This window comes from Eurosta solidaginis, chromosome 3 (genome assembly GCF_040869045.1).
Source record: "Eurosta solidaginis isolate ZX-2024a chromosome 3, ASM4086904v1, whole genome shotgun sequence".
NCBI classification, from domain to species: Eukaryota; Metazoa; Arthropoda; class Insecta; order Diptera; family Tephritidae; genus Eurosta; species Eurosta solidaginis.
The window spans coordinates 259,416,751-259,444,506 of NC_090321.1; the positions used below are offsets into that span (position 1 = coordinate 259,416,751).

The following is a 27,756-nucleotide window of genomic DNA, read 5'->3' on the forward strand; positions in this document are numbered from 1 at the left end:
CTGTATTCTTAACCATTGTACAGGTCTACAAGTAGGATATGTAGCAGCACGCACATACACAGCCACGCTCACCTGATAAAATGCTTGTTCTTGTTCGTTTTTTTTTGTGGATGCTATTTGGCACTGTTGTACTTCTTAGGACCAAAAAAAGTTTAGTAGCTGCTATCGAAAACTGCTTAAAATTTTTTTTTCTTATATTACAAAGAAATATACTTATTTACTTTCAAACGAGCACTTAATTACATCTCTCTTTAATAACCATATATTTTGGACAATTTTAATTAACAAATTGTGATACTTTATTACCGGGGACGATTGCTAAAACACGACCAAAACCGTCGGGGAAGGTATTAATAGACGCGTTTTGGCCTCGCTTCCAATAATTCGAATACTTTTTCACTTCGGACTATTGACAACAGGACAAAACGCGTCTATTCATTTTTCTTTCCGCTTTTTTGGACGGGTTATTGCACTCGACCTCGGTTTCAAACTGTTTTTCGCGGAGAACTTTTGAACGGGTAGAAAAACTTAACTCACGTGTTTGTATTCTTAATACTGAAATAACTACGCGTCCTCAGATACCCCAATTGAAGACTTTTTTATAATTTTCTGAAGGACCCATATGGGTACACTTAAAATTTCCTACTAAATTCGTTCAAAAAAATTTACCATCACAGCAACCCATATCTGATATTCCGATCCCTTTTTAGCTTCCCTGTGTCGCTTTCGACGAAGCAACCCCGGTAATTTTGACACTTCGTTCAGTGTCAAAACTCATGTTCCACGCAGGTTCCACTGGGTTCCACGCTAGTTTGACACTGACCGAAGTGTCAAACTGCCGTGTGTTAGAAAGAAATTGTTTCCCTCTCATACATATCATACTTGTAAACCTGTACAATGTTCTTAACAAGCAGCTAAAAAAGTCACAATAACGATGAATTTACGCATTAATATCGTGCTCCTGCTTGTAGTGCTTAGCTTTCGTTTTACCTATACTAGTTCCCCATTTCGCATCGTAAATGGCAGTCCTGCGGATATAGATGAAATGCCATACATTGTAGCGTTAACTTATCATGATGATGATTATCACGCGTTTTGTGGTGGTGCATTAGTAACTATGCAAATAGTGGTCACAGCTGCTCATTGCCTGGTAAAAAGGGCACCGAGACACATCACCGTTCTTGCTGGTAGGGCAAATATACGCCGTCCTCAACAAGGTCGCAAAGTGGAGAGTACCTTTCATTCATGCAGTTATAATCCTAAAACAAAACATATGGATGTAGGTGCGGTAAAATTGGAAGCACCCTTTGACAAAAGTCCTACGGTAAAAGTTATACCACTTTGCAATATCGACTTAAAGCCGGGCACACCAATGCACGTCAGTGGATGGGGTGCAACATGTCCAGATAAGGATTACCAAACAATACTCCGAAAATCTGTCAGCAATATAATAAGAGAGGAGGAATGTAAGTGGTATTATCAATATGAACATATATATAAATCAATGATTTGTGCTGAAAATGAAGGAAGTGGTTTTTGTTTTGGCGATTCTGGAGGACCGGGCGTTATAGACGGACAACTATGTGGGGTGGTGTCATTTACAGCGCATGGTTGTGCGACATCACTATATCCGCTTGTATATACAAATGTAAAATATATAGGAGTCCTACGTTTTATACAAAAGGCAATGAAATGTTAATTGGAAGGTGCTGTTATTGATAGAGTGCTGAGACGAATATAACCCTATCTCGACTGAACACCCCTTTTCAGAAATCGGTTTTGAAACCAATACTGAATTAGGACGTTCTTCAAATAAAGCGATTTAAAAAGTTTTCTGAGAAAGAGCGCTTTCGAAAAGGCAGCTGAGATAGGGTGATATTCCACTCAGTTGTCGAAATGGAAATATTGTTTATATTATCAAAAAATAAATATTTATGACTGCAATTTAATTTTTGTGCATTTAATTAGCGAGAAAGGAATATTTAAAGACGCGCTGCCAAGAATGCAATGTTACTAAGCTCTAAAAGCACGCCTGTAAATATTCCACACAATATGGATTAAAAACATATACATAGTATACATTAGACTGGGTCGAAAAAAAAGTTGCTAATGTCCGCCCCTAAATTTAAAGATTATGTTGAGAGGGTTTCGAAAAAAATTTTTATTTTTTTTTGTCCTAAATACACGCGAAAAGGTTTTTTCGTTGTAACTTGGTTATTTGACGTCCGATTTTTAAAATTGATATGTCATTATTTTGGCCTTTAGAAGCTTCACATTTCCGTTTAATGTCCTTTCAAGCTATGAAGTCGTTTTCACATGATTAGGTCAGCTAACAAAGTTGTACCCCACTTAAAGTATCCTCTTTTCCTTACCAAACGAAAGTACTTAAAAATTCAAGAAAATGTTGCTTTAAACCATATTACTAAAATAATAAACAAAGAAGTTATAGCACTTTCAATATTTATTGCAACTGTTATTTTACCTGATTCTCATTATACTTAGACCTGAAACTCATGATATTTTCGTTGGAAAAATTATTCTTAGAGTTTGCATTAAAAAGTTAATAAAGATATGCCAAATATCATAAATAGGGGAAGTCAAAGTGAATAACTGAGTTGTTGTTGTTGTTGTAGCGATAACGTTGCTCCCCGAAGGCTTTGGGGAGTGTTATCGATGTGATGGTCCTTTGCCGGATACAGATCCGGTACGCTCCGGTACCACAGCACCATTAAGGTGCTAGCCCGACCATCTCGGGAACGATTTATGTGGCCACATTAAACCTTCTGGACATTCCCCCCTCTCCACCCCCAAGTTCCATGAGGAGCTTGGGGTCGCCAGAGCCTCGTCTGTTAGTGAAACAGGATTCGCAGCGGATAGGTGAGGTTGACCATTGGGTTTGGAGAAGCTATATATTGCGCTGGCAACCTGAAGGGTTGCGCTACACAGCCCTTTGAATCTGGTATTTTAGTAGCCTCTTACGACAGGCATACCTACCGCGGGTATATTCTGATCCCCTAACCCGCTGGAGTGAATGAATAACTGAGTCAAAACCTGCTGTTTCGTATTTATAATAACAACACTGTTGAGCTGCAAGCTTTCTTGCAGCTTATGGAATCCGATGATATGAATGTGTGCTTGTTGGGTTGCACGCTCACACTCCAAAATGCATCCAAATAAACACAAAACGCAAACCTTTGACGTTTAACAAATCCAAATGAACAAAAACCAAATGAACCTTTTAATATTTGAACACTGCATGTATTTACAGACTTTATTATAGTTTAAATAAATGTAGATGAGATTTTGGTTTTACAAAAAATGATTAGCCACGAGATATTATATAAACCAAAAAGTTGTGCTTGCTAGTGCCACGAAAACAAGAAAACGAATAGTTCTCGCTCGCCCATATGTTTTGATTGACAACTGTCAACACACACTCATTCGAAAGTGTGTTCACTTAGGTGTCAGCTGCTGCTCCGAACAAACACTATGCGACAAAATCAACTTATTTTCTGGGTATTGGACAAAACCCACTTTTTTGTAGAGATTTAGAGAGAAGTTAGCTTCCAAAAAATAGATATCGGCCTTCGAAGTTCCAGAAAAAAAGTTGATTTTGTCGCATAGTGTTATTATTATAAATACGAAACAACAGGTTTGACTCAGTTATTTACTTTGACTTCCCCTATTTATGATATTTGGCATATCTTTATTAGCTTTTCAATGCAAACCCTGAGAATAATTTTTCCAACAAAAATATCATGAGTTTCAGGTCTAAGTATAATAAGAATCAGGTAAAATAACAGTTGAAATAAATATTGAAAGTGCTATAACTTCTTTGTTTATTATTTTAGTAATATGGTTTAAAAGCAACATTTTCTTGAATTTTTAAGTACTTTCGTTTGGTAAGGAAAAGAGGATACTTTAGGGGGGGGGGGGGGGGGGGGGGTATAACTTTGTTAGCTGACCTAATCATGTGAAAAAGACTTCATAGCTTAAAAGGACATTAAACGGAAATGTGAAGCTTCTCAAGGCCAAAATAATGACATATCAATTTTAAAAATCGGATTACAAATAACCAAGTTACAACGAAAAAACCTTTTCGGCTGTATCTCGAAGGATCAAAAAAAGAAATAAAATTTTTTTTCGAAACCCTCTCAACATAATCTTTAAATTTAGGGGCGGGCATTAGCAACTTTTTTCTTTGTATGGGGACCAACCCAGTCTAGTATACATATGTACCAAATTTGTGTATAAAAGGAATAGCAACAAAAGGGAAATATTTAGAGACAATTTATAAAGCGTGCAGCGCGGCATTCATATGGCTGGGGGGATAGAGGCATCTGCCCCAACACCAGTACAGAGTATGAATGTTGGAGATTTCGAGTTAAGAAGCATGTCGTAGTAACAATCGGCTTTTGTAAATTTTGTAGCTTTTCCAAAGTGTATTCAACAAAGTGCGATTGACAGTTGTATATGAATCTCATTTAAGGGACTATTGCGTCAAAAGTTGTAAACAAACAGAATTAACCCATTGTGGTGTTACTCATACTCATGTAATAAATGTATAAAAAAAAAAATAAATGTAAGGCGCGATAACCTCCGAAGAGATCTAAGGCCGAGCTTCTCTTCCAATTTGCGTCGTGCTCCTCTTGATTTTTCCCTACAAATTGGCCGGACGGGACCTACATGTTTTCTGCCGACTCCGAACGGCATCTGCAAGGCAGATGAGTTTTCACTGAGAGCTTTTCATGGCAGAAATACAATCGGAGCGCTTGCCAGACACTGCCGAGGGGCGACCCCGCTTAGAAAAATTTTCTTCTAATTGAAAAATCTTATTTCTAAAATTTTTGATGTTGCTTTGCCCGGGAGTTGAACCCAGGGCATACGGCGTGATAGGCGGAGCACGCTACCATCACACCACGGTGGCCACAATGTATAAATGTATAAATGTAAATGTATATTTCATGAAAATAAAATGGTATATTAAGTTTGCCACGAATCCCAAAATTGTAAGTCCTTAAAGGAGAAGAGATAGACTCACCAATAAGAATACCAAATTGATTAGGTTGACAATCTGGTTTGATTACGCCGTGTCCGTCTGTCTGTTTGAACGTAAACTTGTCCCTCAATTTTTTAGATATCTTGATAAAATTTGGTGAGCAGGTATATATTATAGCAAATATCCCCCATACAACCGATTTTTCAACAAGGTTTTTTTAACATATCTTCTTCAATTTATGAGATATAAGACTATAATTTCACCAAATGCTTATATATGCGGCATATAAATAAATAAATGTGAGGCGCGATACCTCCGAGGAGATTTTAGCCCAAGCTTCTCTTCCAATTTGCATCGTGCTTCTTTTCATTTTTCCTACAAATTGGCGGGACGGAACCTATATGTTTTATGTCGACTTCGAACGGCATCTGCAAGGCAGATGAGTTTTCACTGAGAAGCTTTTCATGGCAGGTATACACTCGGAGTGCTTACCATATCCCATATCACTGCCGATGGGCGACTCCGTTTAGAAAAACTTTATTCTATAAAAAGCTTATTTCTAAAGCTTTTCTGTTGATTTGCTACCACCATACCACGGCGGTATACGGCATATATTCTAGGTAAAAAAGTGTGCAGATCAGCCGTATATGCAGTACATATGCCTTACAGACAGTTGCTCAGATAGCAATTTTTTCACAATCTCGTGCCTCCTATTAGACGATAGGGGTGGATCCGTGTGTAGAAGTGGGGAAGCTTGTGACCGTCATTCACCCGGGAATGGCCAGAGCGATTCTTTTGCTCACTACTTCCGGTCGCTAGCGCCCAAGTATCCTCTGGTTAGCCACTGAAAATCCGTTTATTGGTGAGCTAATGTAAGAAGACGAAAACCCAGCTACTCGGCTTAAGGGCAAGCAGGGGATTTTTATTTGCAGCGTCTGTCCACCACAAGGTGAGAGCGTCTGTCTTAGATCAAGCGGCTCGCTATATAAACGTGCAAATAATATTTTCATCCCCGATGAACGGGTTGTGCGCTGAGCTTGGGATTTGTCACGTCAAACCACACTCCAATGAAAAACTCAGCGAAGCCTGTGATAAGAAGACAACCCTTAACTGATGCCCTTAGAATGTTCGTTCCCTTAATGGGATTGTGTAGATTCCACGCTGGTGATGTCCTTGTCAAAGCAAAAGTTGACATCACTGCCATCCAAGAAATGCGTTGGACGAAGCAAGCTATGAAGAAGATCAAAAATTGTGACATCTACTGGAACGACCATACAAATAAGCGCTGTTTCGCCGTCGGATTCGTGGTGGGAGAGAGACTTTGTCGCAAAATACTAGCGTTCACGCTTGCGGTCGAACGTCTCGCCGTTATCCGAATAAAAGCAAAAAATTTCAATACATAGATATATAATTCATCTACGCCCATACACCTACAGAGGAGAAAGGCGATGAGGTGAAAGACGCCTTCTACGAACGTTTAGAACACACATATAAGCGCTGCGCGCAGCATAATATACAAGTTGTGTATGGTGTCTTTAACGCCAGGGTGGGCAAAGAATGTGTTTTTGGCCTCACAGTCGGAAATGTTCAGCCTCGTAAAGAAACTTCTCCTGATGGACTGAGGCTGATTGACTTTGCGGGTGCTCGAAACATGGTCATTTCCAGCAAGAGGTTCATGTATAAAAAGATACCTCAAGCTACTTGGCTGTCCCCCGATCGAAATACACGTAATCAGATCCACAACGTTGTGATAGATGGACGACATGCCTCCAGTGTTTTAGATGTGCGCACGATCCGAGGACCAAACATCGAGTCGCAGCCAAAATAAACGCCAAGGAAAGGCTGCAATCGCTGCGACAGACTGCCAACGATTTCGCAACTCGACTCTCACACCTGCTCCCTGAGAGCACAAGTCAACCCGATGGAATGTAGGAGCAGTGGGAGCATATCTGCAAATCACTTAGTACTGCCGCCGGGGGAAAAATTGGCTATCGGCGACCACGGAAAAACAACTGGTACGATGAAGAATGCCGGGTTGCAACCGAAAGAAAAGACGCTGTCTACAGGGCTACGTTAAAAGTGAGCGCAACAAGAAGAGTGTGTTAACGCTACCGCGAGTTGAAGGCGAGCGAGACGCCTTTTCAGGAGGAAATAATTTTAAGTTACACGGTTTTATTGAACCCATTACTTACATTAAGTAATAATAATACTAAAAGATATAAAATAATTAGGTAGGTCCTAGGTACTAGTCATCACACTCCTCATCAATCTAGGGCGTTGATCAGACAATTGAGGGGATGTGTGGAATAATGGTAAAAGTCGAGTTACACCGTTTTTACATAAATCAACTAAATAAAAAGAGCATACACATACCATATTAATCTTAGAAAATAATAGTGATATTTAAGCAAAGATATTAGCTTCATTTATGGAAAAACGGTATAACTCTCTAATAAAATTTTGCAGTAGTGAAGCATCGAGATGGTAAGAAAATATATTCAATGTCGTAGACCAGAAAGAACTGAAAAATAAAAGAATTGAAGTGGTTTCAAACACGACTAAGCAGACAGAGAACTCCATTGTTAAAAATAGAAAAAAAGGTTAAAAATGATAAAAGTAGTAAAAAAAAGATTGCTAAAAAACAAAAAGAAATAATAAATAGTTATAAGCATTTCTAAATAATAAAATATAATGTATTTAACAATGGTATAATATTTGATATTCGATCTATGGAATATTATATTATATTATTATATTTATATTTCGGTCTAAAAAGTACAAACTTCCTTACAGACTAGTTAAAAATAGAGAAAAGTTCAAGCTTAAATTTATAAATGCTATTATTAAAGTTAAGAAGACCACTATATCGATTTGCTAGGTGTAAAGCCTTGGATATGGGTTCATTCAACGCGTAATTCGTTCGATGAGTTACTTCAACAAATAGTCTGGTGTGCCTTAGATCACGTGGTGGAATATATGAAACGAATAAATTAGATAAATCATGGCAGTTTATATTACCGTTGATAACGTTATAGGCAAGCATGAGTGAGATACAAGTTCTACGGTCATACAAAGCCTGGAGTCCGAGCAATTTACGTCTGCTGATATATGATGGGAGGCCATCGGGCCAGTGAAGCATACGCAAAGCAATTTTGGTGAAAATTCTTTGAACTCTCTCAATTTTATGTGAGCTACCTTCATAGAATGGACTCCATATAATCGAGCAATATTCCAGACGACTTCTTACCAATGCCGTAAAAAGTGCCTTCAAAGTCATCGGATCCTTGAAGTCCCTGGAATTACGTCTAATAAACCCAACCATTGCAAAAGATTTGGAAATAATAAAGTCGATTTGACCAGAAAAAGAGAGTTGGTTGTCAAAAATTACACCCAGATCTTTTATCTCTCGACAACGGTTTAAAGATCCAGCATTTAATTTGTAGTTGAAAAAGGTGGTAGTGACCCTTTTAGAATAGGAAACCACACAGCATTTGTTAGTATTTAAAAGTAGGTTATTACTTGAACACCATTCATTAAAAGAATCGAGATCATATTGCAAGTTAATGCAGTCAGAAGTATCCCGTACGGTTAGAAAGAGTTTGACGTCGTCTGCAAACATTAAACATTTAGCAAATTTGAATTTTTGAGGTAGATCATTAATAAAAATTTGGAAAAAAAGAGGGCCACAGTGTGTTCCCTGTGGGATTCCAGACCAAGCGTTAATAAGCGCAGTAGACTGGTTGGCTCCGATTGACACAAAAAGCTTTATATTCGATAAGAAACTTGAGAAGAACTTCAGCAAACTTCCGGTCACTCCGTACATCCCCAGTTTTTGCAATAGTATAGAGTGGTCGACCTTGTCAAATGCTTTCGAGAAGTCAGTATAGATGACGTCTAGTTGCGCATGGTTCTCAAAGGCATCTACAATTTGGCTAGTGACTAAAGCCAGATTGGTAGAAGTAGACCTGCCAGGAAAAAACCGATGCTGACACTCAACAATAGCCTTGACTATGTAGTCAAACAATTTGCTATGAAGGATACTATCGAATAGTTTTGCCAGAGTACTCTGCTTAACAATAGGTCTGTAGTTGCGAATATCATTGCGGTCACCAGACTTAAATACCGGATTTATGGAGCATAACTTCCAAGAGTCTAAAAATATCCCATGGTTCAAGCATCCTTGGAAAAGAATTGCCAGGGGTTCAGAAATTGTATTTGAACATAGTTTGAAGAATAACGGAGAAAATCCCTCGCTATCTGATTTCGGACTATTATTCAATTTTGAAATTGACAGAAATACATCTTCGGCTGTAATATCAAAAGAAGAAATTTGACGCAGAGAACCAGAGTAGAATATCGGACTAGGTGAAGAGGTAGGATCTGAGTATACCTTCTGAAATAATTTGGCAAATAAGTTACAAATATCTACCGTATTACTGGACGATACACCGTCATACTCCATGCACGTCGGAAATCCGTTAGTCTGCCTCTTGGAATTAATCACCGACCAGAAACTAGATGGATTCGTCTTCAGTTTTGATTCCAGATTATTCATACATTGTCTAAACAAGAACTTATTGACACAGTTAAAAGTCGATTTAAGCCTGACAAAGGTAAAACGATCAGATTCACTCCTGCTCCTTTTATATTTCTTAAAGGCCTTACGTTTTTTATTTTTAATATTATTAAGTTTAGTATTGAACCAGGGTGGCCTGTTGTTCAGAATTTTCCGTTTTCGCGGAACAAAATTCGAGACTGCTAATGAAAGCCTTTGCTTTAAGAGTTCATAACAAGCCTCAGGCCCATTAGCGGAGTCCAAGAAGGACCAATCAGTGTCGAGGATAAACCCGTTTATCGCTGGACCATCAGCCTTGAAATAGTTATATTCTGAAATATTTACAACTGGGTTATTATCAAAGCTATAAAACTCGAAATTTGCAACCAAAGCATTGTGATGTAAACTGTTTTCCAAGATTGGAGATAGACACTCCAGGCAAGATATTCTTAAATCATGAGATCCAAAAACGAGATCAAGGAACCTTCCATTACTGTTTGGTTGAGTATTATATTGTTTTAAGCCATACGAGAACAAAGTGCTAACAACAAGCACATCGATATCGGATCTGATATTTGTGAGTAAATTATTACAGCCACTTGACCAGGAGATATTACTTAAGTTAAAGTCGCCTAGATATATAATCTCATCAGACGGATTAGCAGTACTTATGACACTATTTATATTATCTAAATGTTTTCGATAGACAGCAATTTCACTACTTGGCGGAATATAAGACAAAACGATTATTATTGTTTTATTGTCATTAAACTTAACGCTTACACAGATTTGTTCAACGCCACCATCTATCAAATCATTAGTAATCAGTTTACTACATAGATCTGCTCTAATAGGAATTAAAACACCACCACCCCTCTCAAGACCGGTGGCGTTCGGGCACCGATCATTGCGAAATACGTTATAATAGCCGTCAAAAAATTCGTTAGATGAAAAATTTTCATTCAACCAGGTCTCTGACAGAGCTAATATATCATATTCGTGTGAACTAACGTTACAATAGAATTGTGACGATTTGGTACGCATCCCACTAACATTTTGATAATAAAGCGCATAACTCGATTTTGATTTATTAATGGATCTACTAATTTCTAAGTAAGAACTAGCGACTATGTCTTCGGTTCGAACCTTTTTCGGCCAAACCGAAAAGGGCAAACCGTTACACCGGCAGGCCAAAGCTCAGGGTTGAGCATCTTATCAAACCAAGAATCGGGAACACCAAGTTTGAATGTAATTCGCTTCAATGATTCAACGGCAGTACCTTTCCTGATAAGCCCGTGACAAGAAAGCAACTCTCTTCGTATCGCAGAATACTTAGAGACGTATTCAATAATATTTTCCTCTGTAACGGATGGCAAAAACGACGCAATATGAAGCCACTTAGTCTTAGCAACCCTAAGCTCAGTGCTTACATTCGAACCAATAATGCGCATTTGTTTATCATCATTATTCTTCGTTGCATCATCTACCTTCTGATGTTGATGATTGTTGTTGACGTTCGCAATGGTAACTTCAGCATTAGTGCCATTAACAGCTGACGCAGAGAAAGACGGAGATGCGGCGGTATTTAAGTCAGATTTATCCTTCTCAGTACTTCGATTTTTACCTGGGCCCGAATCGCCACATACGATCACGGATCGAAAACTATACGAAAGACAATTACGTGATACGTCAGACGTATGGGTCGATTGGCATTACCACATACGAAAGCTATCGTATCGTAATTCATTCTTAGTTCACAATAGATTTTAAGGTCCACATCACTGTGGATTTTATTTTTATGTCACAATAGATGTGGAAATGTCAAAATATTTAAAAATTTTAATAAACAAACGAAATTTCAAAATGGATGTGCACTTACTTTTCTATATAAGTTCAAGCGATAGTGAGGAAGATGAAACAGTAGCACGGAGGCTACTTAGAGATAAAAGTGATCCTTTAGCTTTACCACAAACTGCGTAAGTATGTGGCAAATAAAGTTTTACAAGTATACAAAAATGTGTGTTCTGCAGATTCTTGAAACGATTTAGATTATCTAAAGAGGCTTTCAAGTTTGTACTTCATGCCTTAAATTTGAAGCAGTCGGATGCAAAAGCGGTGCCTCCAGTTCTACAACTAGCTGCCACACTTTCTCTTCTAGGAAGTGGCGGGTATCAGCATTGTGTCGGCAATGATTATTTGGTTGGAATGTGCCAGAGCACTGTGTCAAAGATAACATCCCACGTTATTCTCGAAATGGAGAACAAGTTGTGTCCACAAAATATACAATTTCATTTAAACGAAACTTCGGAATGCAAGCAAAGGTTTATGGATAAATACAAAATACCTGGAGGTAGACAAACGTTCAATTACATTTATTAAATAATTTTTTTAATTGAATATCTACTTTTACAGTCATCGGTTGCATTGATGGCACACACATCGGCTTGCAAAGACCATCTGTGGATGAGCATATGTATGTACTTTAATAGGAAAGGATACCATAGTATCAACGCAATGATAGTGAGTTGTTGCTCATTTTCTTTATTCTTTGTACTAACTATATAAATATTTTGGCAGATGTGCGATCACACCTATAAAATTTTGGCAATCAACTGTCAGTACGGTGGTGCGGCTCATGATTCCTTCGTTTGGAGGCATTCAGATCAACGACGAGTATTGCAAGAGAGGTTTGAAATTAATAGGCGGAGCAATGCGTGGCTTTTAGGTACGACAGTGTTTGCTTTTTGGTTAATATTACTATTGTAATGACAATTTTCATTTCAGCAGGTGATTCTGGCTATCCACTAGAGCCGTGGTGCACAACGCCTTACCGAAACCCCGCCGATGGCTCCAGTGAATCCGCATTTAATGATGTACACTCAAAAGCAAGATGTATCATCGAACGTACCATTGGTATTTTTAAAGGACGTTGGAGAATATTAGGGTATGGCAATAGGGGTAGATACCATCCTACAAAAGTGGCACGATTTGCCAATGTGTGTGCAGCTTTACATAATATCTGCATACAGTTCAAAATTGATTACAACGTACGAAGATATGAATCAGACCAAATCAGCGATGTTGACCCAGGCGAAGCCAACCATCTTACCACAATTGGTCAAACAATAAGAGACCAAATAAAACACTCTCTAATTAATTCCACGTAAAAATTAAGAAAAAACGATTTGTAAAAGCAAATGAATTCATTTAATTGTTTCTACTAAGTGCTAAGTATGTATGTTAAAATTAGAGATAAATGAAATCACTATTCGCTTAATTGCTAAAATCACAAAAATTAAAAAAATTCAGGTACAAACTTTGTTTTTACTAAGTGCTAAGTATGTATGTTAAAATTAGAAATAAAATAAATGAAATGACTATTCGTTTAATTGCTTAAAATCAAAAAATTAAAAAAATTCAGATACAAACTTGTTAAAGCTAACATAAAATTTTAATTTCTTCTTTTTCTATTTACACTTATTGCTAGAGACTCTAATTCTAAATTTTTGATTTGTAAATCAAGTGCATGTGATTCTTGATGCAGTTTATGCTTCTCCTCCTTAATGGTCAGCATCCTTTCATGCACTTGCAACAACCTCTCCTGCACCTGCACCAATCGGTCAATCTTCTCCCCCAAATCGCGCTGAAAATCAGACACTACTCAAATTTTGTTGGAGCAGGGACAATTTTTCGGCACTCTTACTTACTCGCCATGGAGTATTGCACCGAGAGATTACACGCGGTGGAAGGGTAGTAACCGACCTAGATGGACCAGGCAAAGCGCTGGCAGATGCGCTGCTTGTTCCACTATCACTGTTGCTCTCACTATCACTATTTTCGGTGCTGCTTCTATAAGCGGGTGAATTGCCAAAAGTGCGAACGGTACTATTCCCGTTCACTGCGACCTCAAGTCCGGCTGCCTCTATAATCAATTCCTCAGTTGCACTGATGGGAATTTCATTATAAGGACCTCCTCCAGTTTGTCTTTTGGACAATTTGTTGTGGGAAAGCTTCTTCTTCGCCTGATATTTTTGATCTGCGAAAACCTACGAGCAAACATTTGTAAGTATCTTGGTTGCACTTTATATATATATATATATATACCTTCCTCCACATTTTGGCGTCTTTTACTGGTGGCCCGTCAGCATTTAAACGCTTGGAAAGCTCCTCCCACAGTCTGTTGGACGTTGCTCTACATTGTGCGGAATTGGGAAATTTGTTTTTCGCCAAGTTCGGGTGTTCCGCCATAAATTGCGCCATGCACTCCTTTTGGTTTGGGTTTAGCTTGTTAAAATTCGTCCTTAAATAATAAAATATAGTCCAACAATAATATAAACACATATTTTGAGAAATAACTTACATTTTCTCTTATATTTGTATTAAATTTTTGTATATTTATATATTTGTACTCGCTTTCGGTTGCCGGTTTGTAATCGAATAACAATACGAACGATCGAGTGCAATTGTCTCTCGTTCACGGTTGTCGCGATACCGATTTACGATCCACAAAGTACGTTCACGTATGTAGTAATCCCAAAAAGTGACATTTTACGTGACGGATCGTACGATCACGTATGTCATAATCCAAAAAACAAGTTTTTACGTGACGAGTTATACGATCACGTATGTGGCGATTCGGGCCCTGCTTTCTTTTTCGTTATAACTTCCACCCACTTTGCATCAGTAGGCTCATCACTTTGTATGTCAGTTGTATCAATAATAACAATGCTATCATCAACACACGTATTAGCTGGTTCAACAGATAGTGTAACATTGTTGTTGTCAATGAGAACAGGGCCCGAATCGCCACATACGTGATCGTATAACTCGTCACGTAAAAACTTGTTTTTTGGATTATGACATACGTGATCGTACGATCCGTCACGTAAAATGTCACTTTTTGGGATTACTACATACGTGAACGTACTTTGTGGATCGTAAATCGGTATCGCGACAACCGTGAACGAGAGACAATTGCACTCGATCGTTCGTATTGTTATTCGATTACAAACCGGCAACCGAAAGCGAGTACAAATATATAAATATACAAAAATTTAATACAAATATAAGAGAAAATGTAAGTTATTTCTCAAAATATGTGTTTATATTATTGTTGGACTATATTTTATTATTTAAGGACGAATTTTAACAAGCTAAACCCAAACCAAAAGGAGTGCATGGCGCAATTTATGGCGGAACACCCGAACTTGGCGAAAAACAAATTTCCCAATTCCGCACAAGGTAGAGCAACGTCCAACAGACTGTGGGAGGAGCTTTCCAAGCGTTTAAATGCTGACGGGCCACCAGTAAAAGACGCCAAAATGTGGAGGAAGGTATATATATATATATATAAAGTGCAACCAAGATACTTACAAATGTTTGCTCGTAGGTTTTCGCAGATCAAAAATATCAGGCGAAGAAGAAGCTTTCCCACAACAAATTGTCCAAAAGACAAACTGGAGGAGTTCCTTATAATGAAATTCCCATCAGTGCAACTGAGGAATTGATTATAGAGGCAGCCGGACTTGCGGTCGCAGTGGACGGGAATAGTACCGTTCGCACTTTTGGCAATTCACCCGCTCATAGAAGCAGCACCGAAAATAGTGATAGTGAGAGCAACAGTGATAGTGGAACAAGCAGCGCATCAGCCAGCGCTTTACCTGGTCCATCTAGGTCGGTTACTACCCTTACACCGCGCGTAACCTCTCGGTGCAATACTCCACGGCGAGTAAGTAAGAGTGCCGAAAAATTGTCCCTGCTCTAACAAAATTTGAGTAGAGTGTCTGATTTTCAGCGCGATTTGGGGGAGAAGATTGACCGATTGGTGCAGGTGCAGGAGAGGTTGTTGCAAGTGCATGAAAGGATGCTGACCATTAAGGAGGAGAAGCATAAACTGCATCAAGAATCACATACACTTGATTTACAAATCAAAAATTTAGAATTAGAGTCTCTAGCAATAAGTGTAAATAGAAAAAGAAGAAATTAAAATTTTATGTTAGCTTTAACAAGTTTGTATCTGAATTTTTTTAATTTTTTGATTTTAAGCAATTAAACGAATAGTCATTTCATTTATTTTATTTCTAATTTTAACATACATACTTAGCACTTAGTAAAAACAAAGTTTGTACCTGAATTTTTTTAATTTTTGTGATTTTAGCAATTAAGCGAATAGTGATTTCATTTATCTCTAATTTTAACATACATACTTAGCACTTAGTAGAAACAATTAAATGAATTCATTTGCTTTTACAAATCGTTTTTTCTTAATTTTTACGTGGAATTAATTAGAGAGTGTTTTATTTGGTCTCTTATTGTTTGACCAATTGTGGTAAGATGGTTGGCTTCGCCTGGGTCAGCATCGCTGATTTGGTCTGATTCATATCTTCGTACGTTGTAATCAATTTTGAACTGTATGCAGATATTATGTAAAGCTGCACACACATTGGCAAATCGTGCCACTTTTGTAGGATGGTATCTACCCTTATTGCCATACCCTAATATTCTCCAACGTCCTTTAAAAATACCAATGGTACGTTTGATGATACATCTTGCTTTTGAGTGTACATCATTAAATGCGGATTCACTGGAGCCATCGGCGGGGTTTCGGTAAGGCGTTATGCACCACGGCTCTAGTGGATAGCCAGAATCACCTGTTGAAATGAAAATTGTCATTACAATAGTAATATTAACCAAAAAGCAAACACTGTCGTACCTAAAAGCCACGCATTGCTCCGCCTATTAATTTCAAACCTCTCTTGCAATACTCGTCGTTGATCTGAATGCCTCCAAACGAAGGAATCATGAGCCGCACCACTGTACTGACAGTTGATTGCCAAAATTTTATAGGTGTGATCGCACATCTGCCAAAATATTTATATAGTTAGTACAAAGAATAAAGAAAATGAGCAACAACTCACTATCATTGCGTTGATACTATGGTATCCTTTCCTATTAAAGTACATATGCTCATCCACAGATGGTCTTTGCAAGCCGATGTGTGTGCCATCAATGCAACCGATGACTGTAAAAGTAGATATTCAATTAAAAAACTTATTTAATAAATGTAATTGAACGTTTGCCTACCTCCAGGTATTTTGTATTTATCCATAAACCATTGCTTGCATTCCGAAGTTTCGTTTAAATGAAATTGTATATTTTGTGGACACAACTTGTTCTCCATTTCGAAAATAACGTGGGATGTTATCTTTGACACAGTGCTCTGGCACATTCCAACCAAATAATCACTGCCGACACAATGCTGATACCCGCCACTTCCTAGAAGAGAAAGTGTGGCAGCTAGTTGTAGAACTGGAGGCACCGCTTTTGCATCCGACTGCTTCAAATTTAAGGCATGAAGTACAAACTGGAAAGCCTCTTTAGATAATCTAAATCGTTTCAAGAATCTGCAGAACACACATTTTTGTATACTTGTAAAACTTTATTTGCCACATACTTACGCAGTTTGTGGTAAAGCTAAAGGATCACTTTTATCTCTAAGTAGCCTCCGTGCTACTGTTTCATCTTCCTCACTATCGCTTGAACTTATATAGAAAAGTAAGTGCACATCCATTTTGAAATTTCGTTTGTTTATTAAAATTTTTAAATATTTTGACATTTCCACATCTATTGTGACATAAAAATAAAATCCACAGTGATGTGGACCTTAAAATCTATTGTGAACTAAGAATGAATTACGATACGATAGCTTTCGTATGTGGTAATGCCAATCGACCCATACGTCTGACGTATCACCTAATTGTCTTTCGTATAGTTTTCGATCCGTGATCGTATGTGGCGATTCGGGCCCAGGTTTCTCCTTAGCAGCGACATCATTGATTGGAGTTAGAGATTCAGATTCTATCATAGGTTCTGACTGCCTTGTTTCTGTATCAGATTCAGGCTTTTTGATACTCGCGATTTGTTTACCTTTTGCAGCAGAGTCGTTGTTGCTGTTTTTTGCTTTTGAAGCCAAGCCACTCATATTGTTTTTCTTATGAGAAGTTGACTGTTTAACTTTTTGTTTTTCTTTGCGAGTTGATTCGCGTTCACTAGCATAGGAAGCAACAACAGTATGCATGTCTTTTAGTTCGGTAGTTAACGAGGAGATAGTATTATTTTTATCGACAATTAATGAGCGCAAAGAGCAAGCTTCGGCTAATAGAGAATTCACTGTAGTAAGTATACTGGCATTTTCCGAACGTAAAGCAGCAATGTCATTAGCAATATCGAACAGAGATAGTTGTTGGATATTTTCACGCAGCTCGCCTATGCTCTCAGCATTATTAGAGACAATGGGTGGAGCACTTGGTGGAGGAGTACGTATCGATGCGCGACGCGCAACCGAACACAATTTACAAAAGAATGGTTTCTTTGAAGAGATGAGATAATCAAGATCATCAGATGACATGTTAACACATTGCAAATGAAAAAGGTCATTGCACTTTGCACACAACACTTTGGGTTTATTGCGATCAACCCTTTGTCCACATTCGCAGGGCATTTTGAATAATTTATTTTATTGATAATAAAATTGTTTCTTCATTTGAATAAAATGTTAATAGTAATTATATTGAAACAAGAGTCACTATCTCAGGTCAACAGTGCACTTGTTATAATTATACTTATTAAAACTTGCCATAATAGCAGAGATAGTACAAAAAACGCGGAGCGAAAAATAAACACGTCCGCAATCTTGACGGCGACGTAGACGAATTACGGTAGAACTCAAAAAAAAAAAAAGAAATCATCAATTTTCTAATAAAATTATATAGATATAAAATTTATTACTTTTTCTTATCAAAGAATCATACTATCTAAAATCTTACCAAGTAGGATTATTATACATTTATTTTTACCTGTATTGTTAAGTTTTTTTTTCACTTTTCTCAAAAGGTTGATTTTTGAGTTATACCGTTATTCCACATATCCCCTCAATTAAAGAAAAGCGTGGGTCGCGTCAAATTTCTATTGATGGTCAACCGCTCATATCTTTACAAATCATATTTTCATATATGTATAAGTAAGACCAATTGAACTTTAATCAGGTTATGCTACGCCTCACGTTTTCAGAAATTTCACGCCCCCTAGATTGATGAGGAGTGTGATGACTAGTACCTAAGACCCACCTAATTATTTTCTATCTTTTACTATTATTATTACTTAATGTAAATATTGTTTTCAATAAAACCGTTTAATTAAAAAATGTTTGTATAATTATCTTATTTTTGAATGTTTTCGTTTTCTTATTATTCGGAACCATGTTGTCTCTTCGAATTTCACTAACAAAAAGGTGTCACTTCTACCGGGAATTGAGTTTTTATTTGAATTTCTCTTACAAAATTTTAACTTATTTGCTCCAAAGAATTTTGATGTCACTTCTGCCGAACTGTATGCAATACAGTTTGTTCAATGATCCAAATCGGACAGACAAGTACAATTTTTTTGAATATCTCAATTCTTGCGGCATCTAGGTTGAGTTTGTTTTACTAAGGCGGTTTCTATTTCTGTATGTCATATATGTTTTCCAAATATTTGCCAAATCGGACCCCAAAAACGAATTTTTGACTATCTTGATCCTTGCGCCACCAGACGGCGATTTTTTTTAAAGGTCTCTCTCTATTCTTGTATGTATTATGTGTTCCAAATATGAGCCAAATCGGACCACAAATACAATTTTTTGAAATATTTCGATCCATGCGCCACCTATCGGAATATCTTTCTTATTATTACATTGTCATCGGGTTCTGAACTATATTCCAAGATTGAAGCTTGTGGCTTATCGGGATGTTACTTAAATTTCAATTACAATGTTCGTAACGCTCGCTACACAAAGTCAAGCTAAATAAAACTTGTTAAAAATTAGCTCATCATAAAGATAACTAGGTTCCTTACATATAATAAGGCTGCAGAGCAAAATACAATTTCTGGCCTTCAGATAGTCAGCTATTTCACACCCTAGCAATCGTATACGAAATATGGTCAAATTTGTCTAACCCGAACACATAGCGCGTAACGTGGTTGAAAGCTACGTTAATCTTATGGGCAGAATGCGAGCTCAGCTTGCTGTATACCAGTTCGGAGTAGCATGTGACCGGCAAAATTAGCTGTATTGAAAGCTTTCTCCTAACATGGGGAGGATTAAACGCCGCTGACGTTCGAAGGTTCCTTAATATATTGTACACTTTGCAGACAATAGAGTTTACATGATCATCGCATGTCAGCCAAGATTGGCCACTTTTGGCTCCAGTTTTAGAACGCTACCAGCAATATAAAAAGGGGAATATTTGAGGAAGCTGTAGCTTTTTTTAGATATCGGAATGAAGTACGACTTATCACTATTGGCCCAAGCTAAAATGGATGCTAAGCCATTATTGAACCTTCCACAAGGATGGCTGGTATCCTCATACCTTCCAGATAGATATAATAGAATGTCATCAGCGTAAGCGTGCATATTGGCATGCTGGCAGATATAAAAGATGTCGTTTATGAATAGACTAAAAAATAAAGGACCTGCAATAGATCCCTGTGGAACACCAGTCATCAGTGGTTTAAGGCTCGATAATTGTGAACCAATTTTGAGTTCTACCCCCTAAATAGCTCAGCATAAGATGCGTTGCGGAAAGACCAAAACCAAAATAATTTATTAGCTTCATACAGAGTAAGTCATGGTTTACCGAGTCGAAAGCTTTAGAAAAATCTAAGAGGCACAAAGAATTCTAATGTCATCCAGGATTTTTAGTACGACCGTGGAGCAGCTATGTTTTGCTCTAAAGCCTGCCTGAAGCGGGGACAGCATTTTCAGGTTACCAATTTGCTCGTGTATTTGCTCAAGCAACAACTTTTCGAACTCTTTAGAAAGCGCAGGTAAGATGCTTATAGGCCGAAAGTCGCTAGGACTACTTGCCGACTTGGTTCTTGCAATTGGTTGCACCGTAGCGATCTTCCAAGCATGAGGAAAACACGACGTAGATGGTTATGCTGTAAGTTATGACGTGCGTGAGCGTTGGTAAAATATATGGCACGAGCATTTTTACGAATTTTGTGGGAATGCAGTCATCATCAATTGCATTCGATTTTATTTATTTTATTAAAAAAAAAAAATAAAAATAAATGTAAGGCCCGATAACCTCCGAAGAGATCTAAGGCCGAGCTTCTCTTCCAATTTGCGTCGTGCTCCTCTTGATTTTCCCTACAAATTGGCCGGACATGTAGGTCCCGTTTTATGCTGACTCCGAACGGCATCAGCAAGGCAGATGCGTTTTCACTGAGAGCTTTTCATGGCAGAAATACACCCGGAGCGCTTGCCAAACACTGCCGAGGGGCGACCCCGCTTAGAAAAATTTTCTTCTAATTGAAAAACCTTATTTCTAAAATGTTGATGTTGCTTTGACCCAGGTGTGAACCCACGGCATACGGTGTGGTAGGCGGAGCACGCTACCATCACACCACGGTGGCCGCCTATTATACGGATACATTGCGCTATTTCGATTTCTGAGACAGTTCTGAACTCCAGAATTTTACAAGCAGGCACAGAAGGTGAGAGGCAGTTTAAAAGCAGCCTTGTTGTACAAAGGCAAAAGTATTCCACCAGTCCCACTAGCGTACAACACAGACAGGCTTGAAAGGCCGTCTAAATTATATACAGTACGAGCAATTTCAGTGGAGAGTATGTGTAGACATGAAAGTAGTAGCCCTTATCATGGGACAGCCACCGTCTGGATGGCCAAGGAATATGTGCTTTCTTTGTTTGTGGGATACGCGTTATACCGGAGAACAATACAATAAAAAAGATTGGCCACTTCGATACGAATATACTGTTGGGAAAGCAAACGTCATAAACAGTCCTCTAGTAAGCCGTTTTATCAAACCACCAAATGCAACTCAGCTTAAAGAGATTTGCATCAGGTGAGCGAGAGGCTGTTGGCAATTTCGATGATTATCGCTTAGTTGACACTTTTTATACTCAGCGTGCTTTGCACACAGAGTTTCAGCCCAATTCTAAATATTATCTCGGAATTTTGTTCTTGCGGATTTTTTTTATTCCTGCGGAAAAATTCCTCAAATTCTTTCTGCTAGGGAAAACGATATTTGGGGAATAAGAATTTCGAATTTTCGAAGTCAGCTGTTTTGTCAATTGCAATTTCGTTGCGCATTTCTTATTTTGTTTAAAAAATTGAAAAGTTTAATTATTGTTGCGAATTTGTTTAAAATTAAGAAATAAGATATAAACAATGTACAGTATTGCATTTCATGTGGTATTCACTGAAGGGATAACACAAATCCGCCGGAGTTGCCTGCTTCCATTCAGCAAAGCAATTTTCTGGCGGCCAAGTTGAGTTAAATTCGTCTTTCGTCATATGCCAAAATCTATTTAAGCCTTCTTAAAAAATCCTTGCGCTATTTCTGGATGGCTGCATCAATTATACCAAGAGCTCTTCCGTTGCTTATGATATACTTTACGACTTAAAATAAAGAATATTGTGGTAGAATGTACATATTTTAGCACTTTGTACAAATAAGTGTTCTTTCTTAAAAGAACCAATTTCTTTTAACAATTTCGATGCATTCCCTTTAATTTAACAAGTGAAAAAACTCCTAAGAAATGGGAGAGAAATCTCCCTCTCACTCACATTCATAACACCTACTTTTCTCCCATGACCGGTTTCCGCTTTTTCGACCATTGTTCAGAATAGGAGGAAAGGGAGAATGGAAAAAAAAAAACTCGCAGGGAATTTTTGTTTAGAATGGGCTGTATATTAACTTTGATTGGATAACGGTTGGCTGTACAGGTATGAAGGAGTGGAGATAGATATAGACTTTCATATATCAAAGTCGTCAGTATCGAAAAAAAATTTGATGGATCCATGCCCGTTCTCCGTCCGTCTGTCCGTTAACACGATAATTTGAGGAAATATTGAGCTATCTACACGAGCTTATCTGGACCCAGAATAGATTGGTATTGAAAATGAGCGATATCGGATGATAACCACGCCCACTTTTTATATATATAACATTTTGGAAAACACAAAAAACCTGATTATTTAGTAAACAATACACCTAGAATGCTGATATTTGACGTGTGGACTGATATTGAGACTCTTGATACAAATTTAAAAAATTTGTTTAAAATGGGCGTGGCACCGCCCACTTGTGATAAAATAAATTTTACAAATATTATCATAAATCCAAAATCTTTAAACCTATCGTAACACAATTCGCAGAGAGGTTGCCTTTACTATAAGGAATGCTTTGAAGAAAAATTAACGAAATCGGTTAAGGACCACGCCCACTTTTATACAAAAGATTTTTAAAATGGTCGTGGACGAATAAAATAAGCTATATCTTTGCAAAAAAGAGTTTTATATCAATGGTATTTCATTTCCCAAGTGGATTTATAACAATAAGTAGGAAAAACTTCAAATTTAAAAAAAGGGCGTAGCACCGCCCCTTTTATGACTAAGCAATTTTCTATGTTTCGGGAGCCATAACGCGAAGAAAAATAAACATATCGTAATGAAATTGTCTAGTAAAAATGGACGGGATCGGTTAAAGACCACGGCAAATTAGATATAAAGCAAATTCAAAAGGGTCGTAGACTAGAATAATAAGCCATAACTTAGCAAAAAATAGTTTTGAATCAATGATATTTCACTTTTATTGTAAGAGGAAATGGGGAGAATTTTTTTTTAAACGGGCCGTGCCACGTGTTATGTAGAAAGGTAATTTATCTGAAATGAAATGTACAATTGAAGCTCACGCTGAGTATATAATGTTCGGTTACACCGGAACTTAAACACCTTTACTTGTTGAAGTTTATCTTAAAGGGGATCATTACTTAGCTGTAGTTGGGCCAGCCACAAAGTGTATATCATTCTCTTCAAACATTTTTTTCGCCAGATGTCGATTGGAGTCCGCATTAAACACTTTCCTCAAAAACTTGAAATAAATAGAGATGCTCCGACAGCGAGAAATATGAGATTTATTGAAATACGTCTTTTCGGTGTTCTATTTTTCAAATAAAACGAAAATCCAGTTTCCTTAGAAACTAGACTATAGTTAGGTTTTATATATCATATATCCCGTTTAAGTTGCGGCAACGTTTATTTTTTTTACCTCATGGATAATACTTATTTTTAGCCTAAATAAACCTAAAATAAAGCCTTACTATAAGGTTTAGGATGTACCTTTTTCTAAGGTGTATCTGTAAGGAGTGAAACCAGTATTCCTTATTGCTAACAACAGCTGCTGCTAGTTTTTGCTGGGAATTCTAAAGCTTGCATAAATTAAGGTTCGGTTGATATCCAACTTCATTCTCCAATCACTATCCAACCTCTGAATCTCGAATCTCCAACGTCGAAACCTTCCTTAAGACGTCATTCCTAATTATTTTCCGACCTTTGAAAGATTTTGAGAAATGCACAGTTTTTAAATGAATATTCAACACATTTTTCTAGTAGATATCCTACATTGGATATCGAGTTGGGGTTAAATTGAGAACAAAATCTCCAAGGAAGTACATACCACCAAAACCAACAGCTGTTTATTGTGAAAAATAAACACCTGGTTGATATCAGTAATGAAGCGCAATTAATCAAAACTAAATTAATATATTTTATTTTTTTTCGTGAAAATATTGTGGTATGGAATCTTACATTCGAGGCAAGTTAGAGAACCACAAGTTGGGAATTTAATTTTTTCAACTTAAGTCATACCATTTTTATGTTATAAAACAAATCCCTCTTTTGTGGAGTACGCTATGATTCTCGAGTTGAGACACTGTTTCGAAACAACTCTTGATATTTTAGAAGTATTTCTGGTTATCAAAATGAGTCTAATCGTACTCAAATCCAAATGTCGACGCCATTTCCAGCGAACGCAAATAACTGTGGGTTAACTTAAGTTTAACCCAGCTAGATCGGCCGCTTAAGCTCAGCTTCAGTAGACTGAAAAACTGCAGAATAAGGTTAAGCGTAGTTTAACTGACAAACTGAGTCGAACTTGTACTGAAAAACCGGGCCTAATGCAGAAAATAATTTGTAGTACAAAGTTTAGTAATTGCTCTGTTATCATTTAACGGTAAGAGTGTGAAAAATACAGCAAAAGAAACGTCTAGCAGTTCGGAAAATTCTTTAACGCAAGAACCAATTGCAAAATAAAGGAGAGTCGGCTGTTTCTCACCACACTCCGGACATATGTATTGTAACGAATATTAGCAGCACTGAGAGATACTATCATCTCTAAGCCGATGCTTAGCAGTGACTTGATGCACATCAATAATTCAACCATTATGTCTACACATATGTACGTATACGCAGCGGAGAAACAAAGCACAAACACTTACAGATATCTTATCTGAGATGCTCCCAAATTGCAATTATAATTGTGGAAGTGTCGCTCACAAAAAAAAAGCGCATATGAGAAGCTATACACGTGCATCTGTAGTTATAATTTTATAGCAGTAACTTAGTAAATTCTGGAAGCGCCTACAAGATGCAACGAGGAAATCAAAGAGTATAAAAGGCAGCAACGGTAGAGGCGCTACAATCAGTTTTGATTAAGCGTGCTATCTGTCGAGCAATAGTAGAGCTATTTATTGTGAAGTACTTTAATAAAGACCATTTTGCATTACTGAATAGTGGTGTTATTTATTCAACAGTTTAGTGATTCGAACTTAACACAAGGTTGCAAATAAGAGGATTTGCAGTAAATTCGTTACAATTGGTGTCAGAAGAGGAATTGTTGAATAAATTCCGAAGACTTCGAATACAACTTGGACATGGCAAAGTGGAGTGAATTGAAGATCCGTGGATTGAATACAAGCGGCATTAAATTCGAACCTCAAACACGACTACGAGAGGCAATGGAAGCAGAAGGAATTAACGTGGAAGAGTATGTCTTTCATCTCCATGTCGACGAGACGACAACAAAAATTGAAGAGAAAAACGAAACATCGCAGACAGTTACGAGCACAGACTTGAACATGATTTTGGCTGCAATATCTGCTCAAACATTGACAATGGCATCTCAACTGGAATCACAGGAGACACGTATAACATCCAAGATTGAAACTCAACTGGAACAACAGAAAACATATATGGCATCTCAACTGGAATCGCAGGAGACACGCATAGCATCGAAGATTGAAGCAGAAGAAACGCGTATTTCAGAAATGGTGACACAGATTACATCAAAGATGAAAGCACAACTGAAAGAACAAGAGACACGCATAACAGTACAACTCGGAGCGCAATAGGCGCGTATATCATCAAAACTCGAAGCGCGTATGGACGAGAAAATAACGCAGTTTGAGGAAAAAATCGAGGCCAAGGTGGATGCTGTGAGAGGTCGTATACAGGAGTTGCAACTAAATCGCCCAGCTGTTTCAGCAAGCAATCCAAAGGTAAAAACTCCATCTTTTGACATCCTTTCCAGGTGTCTAAGCTTCAATTTGAGAAGACATCAGCAGTGAACAACTGGAATTCTGAAGATAAAGCTGCAGCTCTATTCGTAGCATTGAAGGGGAAGGCAGCCGAAATCCTACAGACGATTCCCGAAGGAGAGCGGAACAACTATGAAGCATTGATGTCTGCTGTAGAACGACGTTACGGAAGTGAACACAGGAAACAAATCTATCAAATAGAATTGCAAAACCGTCACCAAAGAGCGAATGAGACTTTGCAGGAGTTTGCCTCGGATGTTGAAAGATTGGCTAATCTTGCAAATGCGGACGCACCTGTGGAATACACTGAAAGGGTAAAGATTCAGAGCTTTATAAATGACATACGGGACGTCGAAACAAAGCGAGCTACATACGCAAACCCAAAGCCAACATTAGCAGAAACGGTTTCACAAGCTCTGATTCAGGAAACAGCGTCGCTTCTGAGTAAGCCAGTTTTCAAAGCACGCCGTGTGGGAGTAAAAATACCAGAGTAGGTAGACGCAATATTGGAGGCGCTGAAAGGATCGAAAAAGCGGAGTGAGAGAGTTTCCAAATGCTTCAAATGCGGGAAGCCCGGTCACATTGCACGTCATTGCGATCTTGATCCTAGTGGTTTCAACAGCATGGGTGGTCTTAATAACAAAGATGGAAGGGTTGAGGAAGAGCGAGTAAGATGTAGAGATCGAGAGCTAGCTCCAGCTATTGAATGTCCTGTGATATCTGTGTCGCAAATTGGTAGAAAATCGAGTAGTCTTGCCGTCAAAGGAAAGCTGGATGGCAAGGAGCGTGTACTGACTGTAGATACGGGCGCATCTCACTCCTTAATCCGATCTGATTTGGTCAATAGGAGAGTAAAGCCATTACCTGGAGCAAGGTTGCCTACGGTCACAGGCGAGTATAACAAAGTCCAGGGAGAAGTGATATGTGAAGTCTTAATTGGGAAGGTCATGGTTCTACACAAATTCATTGTGGCAGAGATTGTTGATGAAGTCAAATTGGGAGTGGACTTCTTGGTTGACCATGACATCAAGATCGATGTGCAGAGAAGGGTGGTGCGTTAGGAGAACCAGGATGTGCCGCTTAACTTCAGTTTGGAAAAAGGGTTCAGCAGTAAGCGAGTGCTGGTGGAGGAGATTCGACAGAGACCACGAAAGTCAAGGAAAGTAGATCGAACAAAGGTTGATGGAAGAAATGGGCTGAACAAATCAAAACCGAAGGTACCTGTGAGAGAAACACTGGCATTGAAAAGCCCCAACGGACGCACTAAAACGAAGGAAAGAATTTCGCAGAAAGAATGCAAGGGCGGTTCCAAGCCAGGCCACACTACTGTCGTGAAGCCTCGGAGCGATACTGATTATGCAAAGCAAATCCGTCAAGCGCAAGCTCTACGAAGTAGTTCATTGGCCAAACAACAGAGTGTAAGGGAACGAGCCAGGGTAATGAGTAGTACGATGAATCACAGGTACGACGAGAACAATAATTCGGAAGGTTTCTTGAAGGGAGATTTGGTACTGCTATACAACCCTCACCGGCGGAAAGGTGTTCCATCTGAATTTTGGTGTAGTTTGGAAGGCCCGTACAGAGTTGTGAAGAGGATCAGTGATGTCATCTACCGCATACAAACAATTGGGAAACCACGAAATAGAAGAGTGGTACATTTGGAGATGCTAGCAACGTTTAGATCGAGAGATTTGTCTGATCGGGACGATCAGACTTAGGTGGAGGCCAGTGTTACGAATATTAGCAACACTAAGGGTACTGCCA

At 38.2% G+C, this 27,756-nt stretch overlaps 3 protein-coding genes and 3 long non-coding RNA genes across 6 annotated transcripts; 4 read left to right on the plus strand and 2 right to left on the minus strand.

Annotated features, from left to right (window-relative positions):
* The first annotated feature begins 850 nt into the window (after window positions 1–850).
* On the plus strand, window positions 851–1,949 carry LOC137247109 (trypsin-like). The gene has a single exon (XM_067778184.1). The coding sequence runs from the start codon at window positions 935–937 to the stop codon at window positions 1,697–1,699; it is 765 nt and encodes a 254-aa protein (XP_067634285.1). The 5' UTR covers window positions 851–934; the 3' UTR covers window positions 1,700–1,949.
* A 9,235-nt stretch (window positions 1,950–11,184) lies between these two features.
* On the plus strand, window positions 11,185–12,040 carry LOC137246135 (putative nuclease HARBI1). Its single transcript, XM_067777226.1, has 3 exons — window positions 11,185–11,530; window positions 11,585–11,904; window positions 11,967–12,040. The coding sequence occupies exons 1-3, from the start codon at window positions 11,373–11,375 to the stop codon at window positions 12,038–12,040; spliced, it is 552 nt and encodes a 183-aa protein (XP_067633327.1). The 5' UTR covers window positions 11,185–11,372.
* A 40-nt stretch (window positions 12,041–12,080) lies between these two features.
* Window positions 12,081–13,009, plus strand: LOC137247110 (uncharacterized). The gene is made up of 2 exons (XR_010951777.1): window positions 12,081–12,279; window positions 12,342–13,009. It is a non-coding gene; the product is annotated as an uncharacterized lncRNA (long non-coding RNA).
* A 449-nt stretch (window positions 13,010–13,458) lies between these two features.
* LOC137247111 (uncharacterized) lies at window positions 13,459–14,197 on the minus strand. The gene is made up of 3 exons (XR_010951778.1): window positions 13,915–14,197; window positions 13,659–13,854; window positions 13,459–13,600 (listed from the first exon to the last, which is right to left on the minus strand). It is a non-coding gene; the product is annotated as an uncharacterized lncRNA (long non-coding RNA).
* Window positions 14,198–14,355: 158 nt separating this feature from the next.
* On the plus strand, window positions 14,356–15,054 carry LOC137247113 (uncharacterized). The gene is made up of 3 exons (XR_010951779.1): window positions 14,356–14,631; window positions 14,692–14,887; window positions 14,944–15,054. It is a non-coding gene; the product is annotated as an uncharacterized lncRNA (long non-coding RNA).
* A 770-nt stretch (window positions 15,055–15,824) lies between these two features.
* Window positions 15,825–17,297, minus strand: LOC137246136 (putative nuclease HARBI1). The gene is made up of 5 exons (XM_067777227.1): window positions 17,012–17,297; window positions 16,638–16,957; window positions 16,472–16,575; window positions 16,267–16,414; window positions 15,825–16,204 (listed from the first exon to the last, which is right to left on the minus strand). The coding sequence occupies exons 1-5, from the start codon at window positions 17,167–17,169 to the stop codon at window positions 15,825–15,827; spliced, it is 1,110 nt and encodes a 369-aa protein (XP_067633328.1). The 5' UTR covers window positions 17,170–17,297.
* Between the last annotated feature and the right edge of the window lie 10,459 nt (window positions 17,298–27,756).